We start from the raw sequence: 20,913 nt of genomic DNA, 5'->3' as shown, positions 1-20,913 counted from the left end.
CGTGCAATTGTGTGGGGATTGTTTGATGTTGGAGTATGTTTGTATGAGCGGGGCGGAGGTTGGGGAGGGAACAATAGGTGGGCGACTATCCGGCGCCAGGGATGGGGGGCCACCAAGCTAGCTGGGCGGGCTAGCTCACAATGCGCAATGGGGGGGTGTGCATATGCTTGGCTTATCAGAGGGGTTGAGTTACTGAATGTTGTTACTCGGGGGGGGTGGGGGGAAATGTTCTGCTGACGAGGGAGGGACTTGGGCCAAGGGACAGAGGGGAGGCTGGGGGCGGAGATAGCCTGGGGGCGGGCCAATGGAGGCGCGGAGCATGGGATGGAGGCAGGCCTAAAAAAGGGGATGGCTGATTGGCAAAGGGGTGGGGGACAATGAGTCCCCCAAATAGGCTGATCACCTGGAATGTTCGAGGCTAAATGAGCCGGTTAGAGGGCACATGTGTTCGCGCATCTTAGGGAACTGAAGGCGAATGTTGTAATGTTGCAGGAGACGCACCTTAGAGTAACTGACCAGATTAGATTGAGGAAAGGCTGGGTCAATCAGGTCTTTCACTCGGGACTGGATTCAAAGACTAGAGGGGTCGCAATCCTGATCAATAAGCGGGTGGTGTTTGAGGAGGGTAGAATAGTTTCGGATGTGGGAGTTCGGTACATGATGGTCAGTGGGAAACTGGAGGGGGTGCAGGTGGTATTAGTAAATGTGTATGCGCCAAATTGGGATGATGTGGAGTTTACAAAGAGGATGCTGTGGAAGATACCGGGCCTGGACTCGCACAGGTTGGTCATGGAAGGGGACTTCAACAATTATTGACCCTGGCTTGGACCGGTCAAGCTTGAAAACAGGCAGGGTGCCAGCAATGGCAAATGAACTAAAAGGGTTCATGGAGCAGATGAGGGGAGGGGGGTTGGATCCATGGAGATTTGGGCAGCTGAGGGTGGAGGACTTTCTCCTTCTACTCACACGTGCACAAATTGTACTCCCGGATCAATTACTTCATTTTGAGCAGGGCTTTACTAGCAGGGGTGGTGGACATGGGATACTCAACGATCACAATCTCAGACCATGCTCCGCACTGGGTTGACCTGCAGGTTAGCAAAGACAGTAACCAGCACCCGCACTGGAGATTAGATGTGGGACTTTTGGCTGACGAAGTGGTGTGCGAGCGGCTGAGGAAATATATTTAGAACTACCTGCAGGTCAACGACGTGGGGGAAATTTCAGCAGCGATGATCTGGGAAGCACTGAAGGCGGTGGTCAGAGGGGAGCTCGATATGGGCCCATAGGGAGAAGGTGGGCAGGGCAGAGATGGACCGACTGGTTAAGGAGATACTGCAGATCGATAATAGGTATGCGGAGACCCCAAAGGCAGGGCTTTTGAGGGGACGGTGGAGGCTACAGGTGGAGTTCGGCTTGTTAACCAGAGTGAGGGCAGTGGAGCAGCTGAGAAAGGCGACGGGGGCGATCTACGAGTATGGAGAGAAGGCCAGCAGAATGCTTGCACAGTAGCTTAGAAAGAGGAAGGCAGCAAGGGAGATAGGGAAACTAAATGACGGAAATGGGAACCTGTTTGGAGATTCAGCAAGGGTGAATAAGGCGTTTAGGGATTTCTACAGTAGGCTGTACAGGTCGGAACCCCCTACGAGGCCGGAGGTGATGAGGCACTTCTTGTGGGGGGGGGCTGAATTTCCCAAAGGTGGACAGGGAGCTGGTAGGAGTGCTGGGGGCCCCGATCGGGTTGGAAGAGACAGTGGAGGGTCTGAAGGCCATGCAGGCGGGTAAAGCCCCGGGGCCGGATGGGTACCCAGTGAAGTTTTATAAAACGTTCTCTGGGATATTGGGGCCGGTATTGATGAGGATGTTCAATGAGGCAAGGGAAAGAAGGGTACTGTCCCCGACGATGTCACAGGCCATGATTTCGCTGATTCTGAAGCGGGACAAGAACCAGGAACTGTGTGGGTCCTACAGGCCGATATCCCTGTTGAATGTGGACGCCAAACTGCTGGCCAAAATTTTGTCCTCCAGGATTGAGGATTGTGTTCTGGACGTTATTGGGGAGGACCAGACGGGGTTTGTTAAGGGTAGGCAGTTGGTGGCCAATGTAAGAAGGCTGTTAAATGTGATCATAATGCCCCCAGAAGGTAGGGAGGTGGAGGTAGTGATCGCAATGGATGCAGAAAAGGCTTTTGATCGGGTGGAATGGGATTATCTGTGGGAGGTACTGGGACGGTTTGGATTTGGGCGGGGCTTTATTGACTGTGTCAGGTTGCTGTATCAGATTCCTATGGCAAGTGTACGGATGAATAGGACAACATCGGACCACATTAGACTGCACCGGGGCCGAGAGAGGGATGCCCCCTCTCCCCACTGTTTGCTATAGAGCCGTTGGCAATTGCACTGAGAGCCTCAAGGGGCTGGAATGGGCTGGTCCGCGGTGAGTGGAGCACAGCGTCTCGCTCTATGCAGACACCCTGCTTCTGTATGTATTGGACCCATTAGAGGGGATGGAAGTAATCATGAGGGTTCTAAGGGAATTTGGCCGGTTTTCGGGGTATAAACTAAAAATGGGGAAAAGTGAGATGTTTGCTGTCCAGGGGAGGGGACAGGAGAGACAATTGAGGAGCTACCGTTTATAGATTAGTAGGGGGAAGCTTTAGGTACCTAGGCATTCAAGTGGTGCGGGAATTGGACCGGCAGCATAAATTAAATCTGGCCTGGCTAGTAGATCAAATGAAGGACGATTTTCAGAGATGGTACGCGCTCCCGTTGTCATTAGCTGTGAGGGTGCAAATGGTGAAGATGACGGTTTCCCCGAGATTCCTGTTCGTGTTTCAATGTCTCCCCATCTTTATTCCACGGTCCTTTTTTAAACGGGTCAACAAAGTGATCTCTGGCTTTGTTTGGGCGGGCAAGATCCCGCAGTAAGGAAGGTAATGCTTGAGTGGAGTCGGAGAGAGGGCGGACAGGCGCTGCCAAATTTTAGTAACTATTACTGAGCGGCGAATATAGCCATGATCAGGAAGTGGATGGTGGGGAAGGGGTTGACATGGGAGCGTATGGAGCTGGCTTCATGCAAGGGCATCAGTTTGGGTGCATTGGTAACTGTGCCTCTGCCGTTCCTGCCGGCACGGTATTCCACCAGCCCCGTGGTCGTGGCGGCCCTGAGAATCTGGGGGCATTGGAGGAGACATGTGGGAGCAGAGGGAGCATCGGTCTGGTCCCCAATCTGTAATAATCACCGGTTTGCACCAGGAAGTATGGATGGGGTGCTCCGGATATGGCGCAGAGCAGGGATTGAGAGGATGGGAGATATGTTTATAGAGGGGAGCTTTCCAAGCTGGAGGAGTTTGGGTTGGTGAGGGGAATCAAATTCAGGTATCTGCAGGCGCGGGACTTCCTACGTAAACAGGTGTCAACCTTCCCGGATGAGCAAATTCTTTGGGGTGGAAGACAGGTGTGCAAAGTGTGTGGGAGGGCCAGCGAATCCTGTCCACATGTTCTGGGCATGTCCAAAGCTTAGGGGATTTCGGTAGGGGTTTGCAGATGTCATGTCGATGGTGTCAAAAACAAGGGTGGCGCTGAGTCCAGAGGTGGCAATTTTTGGGGTGTCAGAGGAGTAAGAGGCAGATGTTCTGGCCTTTGCTTCCCTAGTAGCCTGGAGACAGATGCTATTAGCATGGAGGGACCCAAAGCCCCCAAACTCAGAGACCTGGCTATCGGACATGTAAGTGATTGGCTATTGAGTATTTCCAAGGGAATTTCAATCAGATTAAGTAAAACAAAAATTAAAATGATAAGATTATAAGCACAAACAAGAGTAGACACATTAATTGAAACATTTAATTGAGAAAATAAATAATGATTTATTAATCAAAACACAATGAAGTTGGCCAGGCAGGTGATGTGTTGCGATTGTGGTCTGTGGGAGCTAAGATTTGCCTGTGTGATTTATAGTAACCTCAGCTGCAATAAGTATCTGTGGCTCGAAGAATTTAGACACAAATCATTGACCTGACACTGTAATGCATCGAGAGGGAAAGGGGTGTGGGACAGGAGAGGGAAGTTGCCTGGATACTTTATTTCAGAAAGCAGTCACAGCCCTCAGGTTCGGACATTTGATTTTGTCCATGGTCAGGGACAGAATGGTTTGATTACGGGTGCGGCATGGGGACACAGTCTCAGAATATGGGGTAGCCCATTTCGGACTGAAATGAGGAAAACTTTCTTGACTCAAATGATAGTGAAACTGTGGAATTCTCTACACAGAAGGCTGTGCAGGCCAAGTCACTGAATGTACTTGATCATTTTAAAAAGATAATTTAAAAATTTTTAATGGCTTTGAGATAAAGGATCAACCATGATCATATTGAACGATGGAGCAGGCTCAAAAGACTGAATGGTCTACTCCTGCTCCTCATATCTATGTTTTCTTTGTTTCTAGATGATGCCACTGCCCTTGCAATTGTCCAACATATTTGAGGTTCTTGCAGCTTGTATAGAAGAAAACGGGGCCTGCAGGGCAGATAAGCAAACTGGTACAGGAAACCATTCAAACAGGGTCAGTAAATAAGAATATAGAGGCTGTATGGTCAGAGGGATTTCTCTGTAATTGAGTGTTACTACACCAGTGCAAGGACTTGGGACTTCCGCTCTGGGCTGGAGATGAACCTGCAATGGGAGGGAGAGGATCCAGTTGTCGTGGCCCACATGGTACAAACAAAAGGATCAGGATAGAGGTTCTGCTGAGTGAAAATGAGCATAGAGAAAAATCTTTGGATTATTGCCTGAGCCACAAGCAAATTTGCAGAGGGCAATTAAGATTAGGGAATTGAATGTATGATGTATGGCTCAAAGATTGGTGTGGGAGAATGAGCTTCGATTCATGGGATACCAGTTCTGGGGAAAGTGGTACTTTGGGACAGTCTTCACTTGAACTGTGTTGGGACCAGTGTTCTAGGGTTTTAATCTAATTAGTTGGGGGGGGAGGGGCGGGGGGGGGAGAAGATCACGTGAGGGGGATGTGATAAACTAAAGGAAAATGACAAGGCAAAAGAACAAGGCAGAAACAATGAATCAGAGGGTGATATGAAGTGACAGAGTGTACAAACGTAAGAGTGTGACTTCAGATAAGGCCAGAGTTTGCAAAAATAGTAAAAAGGCAGAACTAAAATCTCTGTATCTGAAAGCCCATAACATTCAACAATTGTCAGCTTACCTAGAAATAAATATGTGTGACCCAATAGCCATTACAGAAATGCTGCAAGGGGGCCAATGCTGAGACCCAAATATTCAAAGGTAGTTGACAGTTTGGAAGGACAGGAAGCGTGGAATAGGTGGTGGGGTTGCTTTGTTAATTAAAGATGACAGTACAATAGATTAAAGATGTTCTTATTTCTAAAATCAATATGTGGAATCAGTTTGGGTAGAGATAAGTATAGCATAGGAAATAAGTCAACTGTTAGAGTTTACAGGTCTCCTAACAATAACAATGCTGTAGGATCAGGTATACAGGAAGGAATAATGGGAGGCTTGTGGTAAAGACACTCACAGTAACTTCATTGAAGCCTACTTGTGACAATAAGTGATTATTATTCAATTACCGTGGGTGATTTTAATCTACATATAGATTGGAAATTTCACATCAGCAAACGTAACATGGAACATGAATTCATTCCAATGAATTCGGAGTTCAGAAATGTTGACTTTATTTCTCTCTCCACAGGTGCTGCCAAGCCTGCTGAGTTTTCCTAGCAGTTTATGTTTTCAGGTCTCCATTATTCACAGTATTTTACATTTATTTTAATTTGTAGCATGCTTTCTGGACAATTTCTTAGAGCAGCGTTCTATGGCTAACCAGAGAAAAATCTTTGGATTATTCTAGGCTATTCTAGACCTAATACTGTACAATAAGGCAGGATTAATTAATGACCGCAGTGTGAAGGAAGCTCAAGGTAGCAATAATCATAACATGATTGAATTTTGCATTCAATTTGAGGGAAAGAGTGGCCCTAGACTCGTGTTAAGACTAGGCATTTGCCAGCATGTGAAATCAGAGCTGGCTAAAATGACCTGCGGAAAACCGTTGAGGGGTAAGTCAGGGGAAATATAGTGGCAGATATTTTAGAAAATATTTCAGAATGTTCAGCAAAGATATATTCCAGTTATAAAGAAAGACTCTAGGTGAAGGATGCACCGCCATCCGTGACTAACTAAGGAAGTTAAAGATAGTGGGCGCAATTCAATGGGAACATTTCTAAGTTAATTTGTGGCAGGTTTTTCAGGGAGTTTCCTGTCGACTCTGCTGGTGAGTTCCCCACCTCAATCCAATGACACTTGGTCACTTTTTTGGGCTCTGGGGAGTTTCTCACCGGTTTAGCCCACACTTTGGGCGGGATTTACCAACCAGCCTGCCAAATGGTTTTCGGGGGCAGTTGGCCTAACAGAGCATCATCTACTAGTCTCACGCTATGCTGTCAGTGGGATTTCCCGTTAACAGCACCCCTCATCGCCGGGAAACCCGTGCAGCGTCGTGGGACCGGAAATTCCCACGGGTGTGAAATGCCGTTAAATCCCGCCTTTAGAATCTTTTTCAGCACTGGGGAGCTGATCATAGTTCCCACATGTGGGGTGACATTGCACTTGGGTGGGGAGGGTGGGGAGTGTGGGGGGGGGGGGGGGGGGGGGGGGCACAAGCTCACTTAGAGAGTGGGGCACTCTTTCAAAATGCCACCCGGAAGTGAAGCTTTGGGTCCCCCCACACTATCCACCCATGGGCAATGTCACGGCTCCACACAGGTGGAAACTATGTGAGGACACCCCGCTATGGGGTCCTGGCTCTTCAGCCCCCCCTCCAGGATTCCGGCCCGTCACTCCTCTAAATTCCCAGAGCCCCCTGTTTACCGGTTATGAAATCCCCACCTTTCAAACCACCTCTCCGCCTTCCTTTCATGGGCATGGCCCACCTCGGCCCATGACCCTTGGCAGTGCCACCGTTGCACCGCCACCCTGGCACCCAGACAGTGCTACCCCGGCACCTTGGAAATGCCAAAGTGCCACCTGGGCAGTGCCAAGGTGATGCGTTCCAGGGGAGGGCCAGGGAGCCACCTTGCACCGACCCTGACCACCCAGGGATCTCCAATAGCCTGTGCGACCCCTTGGGTGCCTTTCCGCCTGGTCCATCCCGGATAAGCACGGTGAAGTCGGTTTAAAACCGACTTCGGAAAACACGGTTTGGTCACACCCTTTTGGGCGTGATTCTGATCCGACACTTTGCGGGACTTGGGCTGATCCCGCGAAGTGTGAAGGTTGCCTGGAAGTCCACAGGAGGCCCCTCAAGGGATCTACCGGCCATGTTGCGCTCGCATGAGTACGCAACACTGGGTGGATCGCGCCGAGTGTCGTACAGTTTCAAATTGAAAGAAAAAGGATACGATTCTGTAAAGATTAGTCGTAGGTTAGAATTTAAAAAGTAGAAAATATTTTGCATGCGTCTTTCCTACAGAAGACACAAAGAACATTCAAAAGATGAAAGGGATGGAGAAACTTAAAACAATTGCAATCAGCAGTGAAATGGTACTAAGAACATTTTTAGGACTAAAGGCTGACAAGTCACCAGAGCATGACAGACTTCATCCTCAACTCTTTTCAACTCTAGAAATAGAAGGACAATCTTCCAGTCAGCCTGGGCTGACTACCTCTAAACAATACCAATATTGTTTGATACCAATCCAGTTTGATTTGCTCTCCTTCACGTTTGAATTGAACAGAAGTTGTAGAGTCATGACCCAGAACCATTAAATAATCCAATATGTCTTAAATAAAATACTTGAAAAAAACAGTATAATTTTAAATTTTAAATAATTCAAAATAAAAATAGTTCACTTACACATCATTAAAATTGGGTATTGCTGGAATGATCAAAAGTTGACCTGGCAATTAACTAAATAAGGGAATCTAAAAGTTTGAATAAATATTTGGATTCCAAGCTGCAATAAATATCCCTGCAAGGCAAAAAACTTTCTTACCTCTTGTAAATGTGCTTCTTTTTTCCTTGATGACAGATTCAAATGCTTCTCCAATATTGAATAGTATTTCTCGCTTTCTTTATCAAATTTTTTCTTTCCATCCTGCAAAAAAAAATAATCTTTGGAAACAATTGACGAGAAACATTTCAATGTTTTATATTCTTTGTTTATTTGGCATTGGCAATATTGGGCTGTTGGGTGAGTGAATTCCAATTTCTGTACAAGGTGAGCAGTGATTCATTTTTAAAAATTCAGTAAGAATGGAAAAGATATGAAACCATTTAGTTGAAGCGACCACAATTCATCTATTAATCTTCAATGTTGATAATTGATTGAAGGGTACTTATTTTCTCTCTGTCTTTCGTCTAAAAAGATTGCTTATCAATGTAAGAACTGAAAAAAATAAGGCAATTTTGATTAACTCAGACCAATTTGTTTTCCATAGTCCAATGCTGAAATCGAGATTAGCGATCGGGCAAAAAATGGCTTCCGACGCCAGATTCGTGCACCAGTTTGCTGCCGGTTTGCGATGCTCCGCCCCCTCCAAATTGACGCCATCAGGACGCACGCCACGGCAGTCGCAAGGCCGTTGGCGCATCATCAGCCGACTAACCCACTATGCTCCGCCCCCTATGGGCTGAGTTCCACGTGGCATGGGCCACGTGTCTTCCCAGCAGTCGGGACCTTGAGGTACCGACTGCGGACAGTGTCCAGTTCTGCCACACACGTCCGGGATCCGTGCTGCTGGCTGGGAGGCTGCAGCTAGGGGTGGAGGGAGTGGTGGGGGTGGCCTGGGGGATCGGGGTGGGCGAGTTGGGGTTCAAGCATGGCCAGTGCCATGTTTTCTGCGCAGTTGGTTGGCCCTGCGCACGCGCAGCCGATTCTCCTGCTGTTTTCTGTGTGATCTGCAGGTGTTCCACATGGTGCCAGTGCTAGCCCCTCACTGGTACCGGAATCGGTGAGGTGTTCGTGCCAATTTTCCTGTTGTGAATCACCCGCAGATTCGCCGTTGGCGCTGGCACTTAGCCTCAGGAACAGAGAATTCCGCCCATTGTTTCTTAAATCAATTATCTTATCATATTGGTTGCAGGTGTGAAAATAAAGTTAGTATTTGTAGGGATTGTCCCATCAGGATAATATTTTAATTCATTATATCCAAATACATTTTCCCTTCAATGTAATGAAGTCTTCATTTCAATATAAAACAATATTTGTCTGATCAATTTCAACATTTGATCAAAACTTATTCAAAATTGGCTGAATAATGGGTTTACGTGAGTGTTTGGAAAAGAAAATGAAGACCAATACAAAAATGATTACATTTCCTTCTAAGGCTGACATGGATTTTAATGCTTCGGTCATATAAAATCTAGAGCAAGTAGATAAATCCATTATAAAAATAGTATTTAGCTTTTTTATAAATAGGTGCATAGAGTATGAATAAACAAGTAATCAAAGTTTATGCAAGATACTCGTTAGCATGCACTGCAAATTCAGTGTTCTATTAAAGAAAGGACATTAAAATCCAAGAGAGCATTCAAAATGAATTCATCAGGATGATGCCAGGGATACCAACTATGAGTAGAAATATGAGGAATTAGGACTATTCTCACTACAGCAGAGAAATCTACGTACAAACATATGAATTCAGAGCAGGAGTAGGCCTTATCGCCTCAAATCTGCTTCACCATTCAATAAGATCATGGCTGATCTGATTTTAACCTCAACTCAACATTCCCACCTGCTGCTTATCAAGAATCTATCTATCTCTGCCTTAAAAATACTTCAACTCTGGAGTCGTGGTTTGCACTATGCGTTATTTGCTTTTCTTTCTGTACAGTACTACACAATGTCATTGTTTTATACGCCAAAAATACCTCAATAAAATTGTCTATTTTTTAAAAATGTCAACTCTTCTTCCACCGCCTTTTGAGGAAAGACGTTCCAAAGACTCTCAATTCTCAGAGAAAAATAATTCTCATGTTTTCCTTAAATGGATGACCCCTTATTTATTCACCTGAGGAAAGAGCAGTGCTCCAAAAGCTAGTGATTCGAAACAAACCTGTTGGACTTTAAACGGGTGTTGTTAGACTTCTTACTGCCTTTATTTATGAACATTGACCTCCTAGTTTTGATTCTTACACAAAAGTAAAGATCCTTTCCACATCCACCCTGTAACCATCATTCAGGATTTTGTACGTTTCAATCAATTCACCTTACTCTTCTAAACTCCAGCAGGTACAATCCTAGCTTATCGAACCTTCACTCATTAGACAAATTGTCAATTCCAGGTATAAGTTTAGGAAATTTTCATTGAATTGCTTCCAAAGTATTTACATCCTTCCCTCATTAATATAATAATATTAATCTTTATTGGTGTCACAAGTAGGCTCACATTAACACTGCAATGAAGTTGCTGTGAAAATCTCTGAGTTGCCGCACTCTGGTGCCTGTTCAGATATACTGAGGGAGAATTCAGAATGTCCAAATTACCTAACAGCACATCTTTCAGGACTTATGGGAGGAAACCGGAGCACCCAGCGGAAACCCACAGACATGGGGAGAACGTGCAGATTCTGCATTGACAGTGACCCCAGCCGGGAATCGAACCTGGGACCCTGGCGCTGTGAAGCAACAGTGCCATGCACTGTACTACCGTGCCGCCAATACTCTACACAATATGCAAGTCATGGTCTCACCAATGTCCTGTACAACTAAAACCCCTTACAGTAAACAATAACATCCTATTAGCTTTTCTAATTATTTGTTGTATATGAGCGATTCATACACTAGGACACCCAGATCACCCTGCATCTCCGAGCTTTGCAATCTCTCACCATTTAGATAACATGCTTTTTTTTATTCTTCCCAAGTAAGTGGACAATTTCACAGTTTCCCAGACTTTGTCCATTTGCCAGATCTTGGCCCAGTCACATAATCTATCTATATCCCTTTGTAGCCTCCTTAAATCCTTATCACAACTTACTTTCCTACCTGATTTTCAACATCAGCAAATTTAGCAACCACACCTTTGATCACTTCATCCAAGTCATTTATATAAATTGTAAAAAGTTGAAGCCCCAACACTGATCCCTTTGGCACACCACTTGTTACACCTTGCCTACCAGAAAATGAACTGAAAATAAACAGGATTTTAAAATTATAAATGAACAATAAGTCTGAAGAGACAGGTTGGGATCAATTTCTTTACATGGAAGGTTGTTGGAACATGCTTTGCCACAGGAAGTAGTTCATGAGTCCATTGCACTTTTAAGAAAAGGCTGGATAAGTATGGGAAGCAGAGGAAGACACTGTAATATGAAGGCAGATCAGGCACTGGGATTAGTTCGCGAATGTTCCAGCAAAGAACTGGCACAAAACCACAAGCTGACTGACCCCCCAGGCTGTTGGTCTCTATGAACTAATGTCACGGTGCCACAGTGGTTAGCACTGTTGCATCACTGCACCAGGGACCAGGTTCAATTCTGACTTCGGGTAACTGTAAAATTTGAGCTTTCTCCCAGTGTGTGCAGGGGTTTCCTCCGGGTGCTCCGGTTTCCATTCACTGCCCAAAGATATGCAGGTTAGACGGACAGGCCATAATAAAATTGCCCCTTAGTGTCCTGGGATTACAGATTAAGTGGGGCTACAGGGATAGGGCAGGGGAGCAGGTGCTCTTTCAGAGGGTCTGTGCAGACTAGATGGGCTGAATGGCCTCCTTTTGCAATGTAGAGATTATCTGATCTGTTTGCATGAATAAAATTACAATACTGATATGTAACTAGCATTTTAACTTCCAGCAAGATTCAGAGCCTCACTTCATGAATTGTAAAGTAATTGCATGGGTAAAAAGTGTGTTTTGAGTTTCTGAAAAAATTGGAACGTGCAATATACACAGCTAGTTGTCCAGATATATGTACATCATCTATCAACTAAGACAAGCTCAAGCCAATACAAAGCTTTAAGTCATGATGTACATTGCACTATGTAAATTTTTATGTTGACTGCAAATGTTCAGGTGAAAAATGCGGTATCACGATTAATTGTGCAGCCTACTACTAAATACCTTTAAAATAAATATGACCATAATTTAGATGATATTCACCATTAATATAGGTACTTAAAGAATGTTTCCTATCACATAAGAAACCCCCTTTAGAAAAAAACCTGTTCTCTCGCATCTCTACACATTTTGCACACTAACTTGGTGGAAGTGTACCATAGTGGTCATGTTACTGAGCTAGGAATCAAGATGCCTGAATTAATGCACTGAAGATACGAGTTCAAATACCCACCATGGCCGCAAAAGGAATTTAAATTCAATTAATAAACCTGGTATAATATGCTAATTTTTCCAAGCTTGTCAGAGAAGATTTGCGCAAATCCTCAACTGTTTCAATGTGGCACCCTCGACAGGAAATCGGAGGCATTGTAAGCAGGAAAAGCAGGAGCAAAGTTCTTCAATCACTCAGATTGAACTATACACAATGCAAATATCGCCAGAGGACCATAGGGTACTCTCCGCTTTGGGAGCTGACTGGTGGTGATTTAACCTGAGGGTCACCAAACCGCAGGCAAGGGGCAAGGTTGAGAAGGTGAGGTCTTCATGAATAACCTCAACTGAAATGAAAATTGAGCTTGCGCTGTTGGTAATGCTCCACATCACAAACCACTTATCCAGCCAACTAAGCTAACCGATCCCCTGCAAACAAGAAGAAATAACGGAACATAGAAATTATACCTAATTCATTGCACAAGGAGTGAAATAAAGATTGTGATCTGCAGATTAGATTAGGAGATAGAAAAGAGAGTAAGGGCAGCACGGTAGCACAGTGGTTACCAGGGTCCCAGGTTCGATTCCCAGCTTGGGTCACTGTCTGTGCGGAGTCTGCATGTTCTCCCTGTGTCTGCGTGAGTTTCCCCCGGGAGCTCTGATTTCCTTCACAAGTCCCGAAAGATGTGCTCTTAAGTGAACTGGACAATTGCCTCTGTGTACCCGAGCAGGCACCGGAATGTGGCGACCAGGGGCTTTTCACAGTAACTTCATTGCAGTGTTAATGTAAGCCTACTTGTGACAATAAAGATTATTATATTATAGTATTATTATAACACAGAAATCTGGAAAAATGTTTATCTTTAAATCAGCAAAATTAATTTTCTCCTGAGGAAATAAAACCACATGTCTCAAAAAAAAATTCAGGGCCAGAAAAGTTGTTCATTAACAATTATCATTGATTATGACATTAAAAACTTACTACAGAGGGTACAGGTTGGGTATCCAAAATCTGGCTGTCTGAAAACTGGAATAGTCAGAAAATGTTACATTTTTAAAATATTGAATTTGATATTCAGTTAAATCAAAACGTAGACCAGGAGGTATTATTCAGCTATTTAGGTGTGTGTAAGCTGGTCTCTTTCCAGAGTTAAGATCATGGATCACATATTTTATATTTATTTTAGATTAAAATATGTTGGTCAGTTAAGAGTTGTGTTGTTGATAACTTCTGGTGGCGACTATGAGGGAGTAGGTCTCATATTTGGTGGCTCCCGCTCTGGCTAGACATTCGGACCTTTCCCTCCCCACTTTTCTTTTTGCGTTTTTAAGCACTTGAAAAAGTGAACAAGTGTCTGTTGTATATATTGGTTTATGGAACAGAGAGCCCGAAGGGATCGAAAGGGAAGAAACAAAAAGACAGGCTCGAGCTGGGTGTTGGCTGCAGCAACAGACAAGATGGCCGGAGGAGCTGATGCAGGTCATCCGGGAAGGTTCGCCAGACAGAAACGGGAATATCTGGACCTGATTAAGGAAACGGTGGAGAGGATGGAGCGGAGGCTAGATGCCCAGGACCAGATGATCCAGAAACTGGAGAAGGCGCTAGCTGAACAAGAGGAACACCAGATGGCGGTGGAGATGGAGGTGGGGATGCTGAGGGACCGGCATAAAGGCTGCTGGAACAGGTAGAGGATATGGAGAACAGGTCCCGTAGGCAGAACCTAAGGATTGTTGGCCTCCCAGAGGGGACTGATCCCGGAGAGTTTGTGGCAAACATGTTCCAGAAGCTGCTGGGAGATGGGGCTTTCCCCCAACCGTTGGAGGGGGATCGGGCGTACAGAACGCTGGTGAGGAAGCCGCGGAAAAGGGAGACCACCCCCCTCCCCCCCAGGCGATGGTGGTCAGGTTCCACAGGTAGGCCAAGTGCTCCAGTGGGCCAAGCGCATGCGGAGCTGTAAGCGGGACAACAGCATTTTGCGGGTGTACCAAGATTTAAACGTGGAGGTGGCCAAGAGGAGGGCTGGTTTTAATCAAGTCAAGTCGATCCTGTTCAAGAAGCAGGTTAAGTTCGGACTGTTGCACCCGGCGCGACTTTGGGTTACGCATGAGGACCAACATCAATACTTTGAGTTGCCCAAGGACGCTATGGAGTTCACCAGGAGGAAAAGACTGCTGCCAACTTGAGAACACTCTGCTCTAAGTTTGAGAAACTGTTTTTCTGTTCGTTTTAAATGCTGTTTGCACTGATTTACTTGTTTGTTCATTTTCATTCTTTGCTTTTCTCTTTGATAATTGAATTCTGTTTAAGAAGGGGAAAGTAGTTTTTAAAAGTTATTCGATTTCGGTGGGTTTTCTGTGTTGTGAGGGGGATGATGGTGGGGACTTTTGTCTTTGTATTATTTTGAGTAGTATTACTTTGATCTGTATTATGGTGAGAGTTTGGCTTTGTTTTTCTTTATACTGACTTTGGTTGGCGTCTGTTTCTTAAAGTGGGCGGTTGTCGGGGCTGGGTTGATGAGGAGAATGGTTTCGATGGGCGGGGGAGGGCAGGTAGGTAACAATAGGTGGGAGACATGCTGGCGCCGGAGCCATGGGCCACCAGGCTAGCTGGGTAAGCTAGTCTGCGGAAGCACAGTGGGGCGGTGTGTATACAATCAGATTAGGGATGGGGTTAGGTTACAGAGTGTTGTTGCTGGGGGGAGGGGGGGGGGGGGTTGTTCCGCTGACGAGGGAGGAATTTGATTTTCGAAGTGGAGAAGAGGTCGGGGATGGGCGCTGCCAGGAGGCGGGGTTACAGAGGGGCGGGGTAAGGGCTGGTGGCAGGCCCAGGAAAGGGGATGGCTGACCGGCAAGGGGTGGGGGGGGGCAGTGCCCCCCCCCGACCCCCAAACTAGGCTGGTCACATGGAACGTTAGAGGGCTAAATGGGCCGGTGAAGAGGGCAAAAGTGTTTGCGCATCTTAGGGCTCTAAAGGCGGACGTGATAATGTTGTAGGAGACGCACCTGAAAGTAGCGGACCAGACTAGGTTGAGGAAGAGCTCGGTTCGTCAGGTATTCCACTCAGGGCTAGATAGTAAGACCAGGGGGGTTGCGATTCTGGTGAACAAGCGGGTGCAGTTTGAGGTGGGGAGTATTGTTTTGGACAGGGAAGGTCGCTACGTTATGGTTAGCGGTAAGCTGAAAGGGAGGAAGGTAGTCCTGGTCAACATATACGCGCCAAACTGGGATGATGCGGATTTCATAAAGAGGGTGCTGGGGAAGATACCTGACCTGGATTCCCACAAGCTGGTTATGGGAGGGGACTTCAATACAGTTATTGATCCAGGCCTGGACCGGTCGTGCTCAAAAATGGGCAGAGTGTCAGCAATGGGAAAAGAGCTGAGAGGGTTCATGGAGCAGATGGGGGGTCGACCCATGGAGGTTTAGAAGGCCTACAAGGAAGGAGTTCTCCTTTTTCTTGCACGTCCATTGGGTCTACTCCCGGATCCATTTTTTATACTGAGTAGGGATCTGCTGACAGGGGTGGTGGATGTGCAGTATTCAGCAATCGCCATTTCCGACCATGCCCCACATTGGGTTGAGCTACAAGTGAGTGAAGAGAGCTTCCGGCACCCGCAGTGGAGGCTAGATGTGGGACTGCTGGCGGATGAAGGGGTGTGCGAGAGGGTGAGGAAGCATATACAAAACTATCTGCAGGTCAACGATACGGGGGAAGTCTCAGCAGCGGTGGTGTGGGAGGCGCTTAAGGCAGTGATGAGAGGGGAGCTGATTTCAATAAGGGCTCACAGGGACAAGACGAATCGGGCAGAAATGGACCGACAAAAGCAGAGATCCTGCAGATTGACAGAAGGTATGCGGGGACCCCGAGTGCGGAGCTCTTGAGGGAACGGAGGAGGCTGCAGGCGGAGTTTGGGGTGCTGTCCACGGGTAAGGCAGTGGTGCAGCTCAGAAAGGTGAGGGGTGCGGTATATGAACTTGGGAGTGAAAGCCAGCAGGATACTGGCTCAGCAGCTCAGAAAGAGGGAGGCGGCTAAGGCAATAGGTAAAATGGTGGATGGAGGCGGTAACTTGGTAGGGGATGCGACGGGTGTGAACAGGGCTTTCAGGGACTTTTATAGCAAACTCTATAGCTAGGAGCCCCCTGTAGGGCCGGAGGGGATGTAACGTTTCTTAGACGAAATTACATTCCCAAAAGTGGGTAGGGAGCTAGTAGAAGGGCTGGGCGTCCCGATCAGAGCTAAGGAGATATTGGAGGGCTTAAAGGCCATGCAATCAGGTAAAGCCCCGGGGCTGGATGGGTACCCGGAAGAATTTTATAAAAAGTTCTCCGGGATATTGGGGCCGCTGCTGGTCAAGGTTTTTAACGAGGCAAGGGACAAAGGGGTGCTGCCCCAGACGATGTCGCAGGCTACCATCTCCCTGATTTTAAAACAGGACAAGAACCCGGAGTCGTGTGGGTCTTATCGGCCGATCTCCCTTCTTAACGTGGATGCTAAACTGCTAACAAAGCTTTTGCCCACCAGGATTGAGGCTTGTGTGCCGAGTGTTATTAGGGAGGACCAAACAGGGTTTGTTAAAGGTAGGCAACTGGTGGCGAATAGAAGATGATTGCTCAAAGTGATCATGATGCTCCCAGAGGGAAAGGAGGTTGAGGTAGTGGTGGTAATGGACGCGGAGAAGGCGTTTGACTGGGTAGAGTGGGACTACTTATAGCTTGCACTGCCAAATTTCAGCAACTATTATTGGGCAGCCAACATCGCCATGATAAGGAAGTGGGGGGTGGGGGGAGGGTCGGCTTAGGAATGGGTTGAGGCAGCCTCATGTATGGGTACCAATCTGGGGGCATTGGTGATGGCACCTCTGCCGTTCCCGCCGGCATGCTTCTCCACCAGTCCTGTAGTGGTGGTGGCCCTTCGTATCTGGGGACAGTGGAGGAGGCACATGGGAGCAACGGGAGCATCAGTCTGGTCACCGATATATGATAATCATCGGTTTGCCCCGAGGAGGTTGCACGGGGGGGGGGGGGGGGGGGGGGGGGGGGGGGTTTCGGGTATGATGGAGGGCGGGGATTGAGCGGATGGGAGATTTGTTTTTGGAAGGGAGCTTCCCTAGCTTGAGAGCGCTGGAGGCCAAGTTTGGGTTGACGAGGGGGAATGAATTCCGGTAAATTCAGGTGCGGACCTCTTTGCGCAGACAGGTGCCATCTTTTCCACTCTTGCCGCTAAGGGGGATCCAAGATAGGGTAGTGTCTAGAGGATGGGTGGGGGAAGGACGTGTCTCGGATATTTACAAGTAGCTCATGGGGGCGGAGGAGACGCAGACCAAGGAGCTGAGGCATAAATGGGAGGAGGAGTTGGGAGGGGAGATTGAGGAAGGCCTGTGGGTGGACGCGCTGAGCAGGGTTAATGGGACTGCAACATGTGCCAAGCTCAGCCTGATTCAATTTAAGGTCGTCCACTGGGCCCACATGACAGTGTCCGGAATGAGCAGATTCTTCGGTGTAGAGGACAGGTGTGTAAAGTGTCTGAGAGGACCGGCAGACCATGTCCATATGTTTTGGGCGTGTCCAAAACTTAGGAGATACTGGCAGGGGTTCGAGGCCTGTGGGGGGGGGACCTCTGATGGTGTCTGGCCCGCGATCGGGGCCCACTAATTGGCAGGCCGGCCTACCCCCCCCCCCAGGCCTACTTTGTTGCGCGGCTGGCCCCTGAACCCCCACGCCATGTTGAGTTGGGGCAGGCACGCTAAAGAAGTCCCTCGAGTATGCGCGGGTTGGCGCGGCCAGAATTGGTTGTCCCCTCACCCGTTTCACGCCGTTGTGAAACACGATGGCGTTCACGACAGCGCGAACACATAGTCTCCATTTAGGAGAATCGGGCCCAATATAGCCACTTTTTATGTTTGTGTGTACTCTGCAGCAGTATGCATTTTCACCACTAGAGACCATCAATGAACCACGGAAGAGTTCTAAATTCCATGAGTCCTTCAAAATGTACAATTGGCAGTCAATTTATTGTACAACTGTACTGCACATATTTTACATAATTTACAGAACCAACAGCTCATAATTGCACTCCTAATTTCTATAGTCTCACATTGGTTAAAAAATGGTGACAGCTTTCAAACCAATTTACAGACCTTGCTCAAGTATTTTCAGTTAATAACTATATCTCTGTATCACGTAGTCTCACCAAGTTTCTTGACGTTATTTCCATTTCTGTCACTCGCCATCCAGTGACCTCAATTATATTGTAATTTAATTCCAAATTATTATACTGCAGTTATTCATTCAATCTAGATTTAAGCTGAGCAAACTTATTGGGCATAGAATCATACAGAATCTTATGATCATACAGAATCTTATGGTCAGTCAATGGAGCAGAATTCAAACATATCAATCTAGGCCAGATTTGAACCTAGGTCCCAGAGGTCAAAGGCTGGTGTCTAAAGCACTGGCCCACCCAGTTCCCCACCACCTTGTCTAAAAGCACCAGTGAAAGAGAGACAAATTAACTCCAATCAGCTCTGGCTGCACCTGCATTTCCACTTTGCACAAGCAAGCAAAGCAGTTTTTCTCTTCCTGGCCTATATTGATTTTTCTCGGATATCTGAAAACTTCCTAGTAAGACAATCAAAATCCTAATAATGACATCACTAACTGCATAGGCACAAGATTTGTTCCTGAGATTGCTGCAAAGTTGCACGCACAGATTTCATTATTAAAGTCTTAATCTTAAAATATTAAAAATAGCAATCTGATTCTATGCTAAGATTTTCTCTTCACTCACTCTTGTCAGAAGGTGTTTGTTTTCTGCTAGGTATATCTCATAGAAACACGGATGAGAACAAGGATTCTGACAAGTTGCCAGCTAGAGTTGGGGATACTCCTGGGGGTTTCATCACACAATTTTATGGCACCTCCTACCGACAGTGTCTTCTGGTCCCACCAAAGTCAATATACCTTTGAATATTTTTCAGACGTGCCCCGCTGCAGTGAGGCCATAGAATTCCACCTATATCTAGCCATTAGTCACCAAATAGTTACACTGTTGTAGCATGCCAACAGCAAATCAAACAGTCTCTTCATTACCCAACTACATGATTCCTGATAGTCAATCAAGCTTGTTCTCTAATCTCCAATGTTTTTTATACGATAAATTAGTTTTCAAAGAAAATGAAAACACTTTTTGAAGGGATGTTTATCCAAGTTGCTCAAGGTAGTGTTCAGGAGATTATATTTATATCTTGGTGACTCCGGGACAGTCCTGGAGAATTGGCAACCCTTAGGCTTTATGAGAAACAAAGGCTTTTTTGAGACTAAATGGGTGGTGGGTGGCTTCGGCGGCGCCTTTCTCTGGCCAGAATGGTGGCATCCCATGCCAGATTCTGCACTTGGAATCTCATTAATTATGCACAGGCGAGTTCCCCTCCGAATCACCTGCCAGAATATCCCACCACCCTGCCATATTTAAACACCAGCCCAACACATAAGTATCACTCTCTCCTACCCATTTACCTTCACGAGACCCCACTTCACAGTATAGTTACAGTGCAGAAGGAGACCATTCAGCCCATAATTTACGCGCCAGCTTGCCAAACAAGCACCATGGTTTCGTGTTATTCCCCTGGTTTTTCCCCGTACTCCTATGTTTCTAACCAAATAATCATCTCATGCCCTCTTGAATACCTCGATTGAATCTGCCCCCACCACACTTCCAAGCAATGCATGTCAAGCTCAAACCCCTCGTTGTGTGAAAAATAATTTTCACACATCACATTTGCTTCTTTTGCAAATTGCTTCAAATCTGTGCCCTCTCGTTTTTGATCCTTTTACGAGTGGGAACAATTTCTCCCTATCTATTCTGTCAGCACCCGCCATGATTTTGAACATCTCTGTCAAATCTCCTCGTAGGAGAACAGTTTCAAACTTTCCAATCAATCCTCATAACTGAAATTTCTCATCCCGGGAACCATTCTTGTAAACCGCTTTTGCACTCTCTCCGATACATTCACATCCTTCTTATAGTGTGGCACCCAGAGCAGTACACAATATTTCAGCTGAGGTCTAACTAGTGTCTTGCATAACTTCAACATAATCTCCTTGCTCTTATACGCTATGCCCCTGAAGCCCAGAATACTCTATGTTTTATTAAGTGTTCTCTCCACTCAGGTCCCTCTGCTCCTGTACTCTCAAGAATTTTGCCTCTTATTTTCTATTGTCTCTCCATATTCTTCCTACCAAAATGCATCACTTCACAGTTCTCTGCATTGAACTTCATCAGCACCAATCATATGCCTACTCCACCAACTTGTCTATGTCCTTTTGAAGTTCTACACAGTCATCTCAATTTACAAGAATTCCAAGTTTTGTACAATCTGCAAACTTTGAATTGTCTCCTGTGCACCAAGATTTAGATCATTAATATACATCAGGAAGAGCAAGATCGCCGTACCGATCCCTGGGGAACATCACTACAAACCTTAGACCAAGTCAACATGGATTTATGAAAAGGAAATAATGTTTGACAAACCTACTGGAGTTTTAAGAGGACGTAACTAGTAAGATAGATAAATGAATATGTGAATTCGGATTTCCAGAAAGTTTCTCATGAA

The 20,913-nt window shown here is 46.3% G+C and overlaps 1 protein-coding gene across 1 annotated transcript in view; it reads right to left on the bottom strand.

The window, feature by feature from the left end:
- arhgap42a (Rho GTPase activating protein 42a) overlaps positions 1-20,913 on the bottom strand; it is a 505,650-nt gene that overhangs the window by 181,652 nt on the left and 303,085 nt on the right. The window contains exon 5 of the mRNA XM_038818093.1: positions 8,028-8,129. Within this exon, the coding sequence (XP_038674021.1) occupies positions 8,028-8,129 (102 nt within the window). The remainder of the gene's footprint in view (positions 1-8,027; positions 8,130-20,913) is intronic.

Source organism: Scyliorhinus canicula, chromosome 14 (genome assembly GCF_902713615.1).
Source record: "Scyliorhinus canicula chromosome 14, sScyCan1.1, whole genome shotgun sequence".
Classification (NCBI taxonomy): Eukaryota; Metazoa; Chordata; class Chondrichthyes; order Carcharhiniformes; family Scyliorhinidae; genus Scyliorhinus; species Scyliorhinus canicula.
This window is presented reverse-complemented; position numbering and strand designations above follow the sequence as displayed.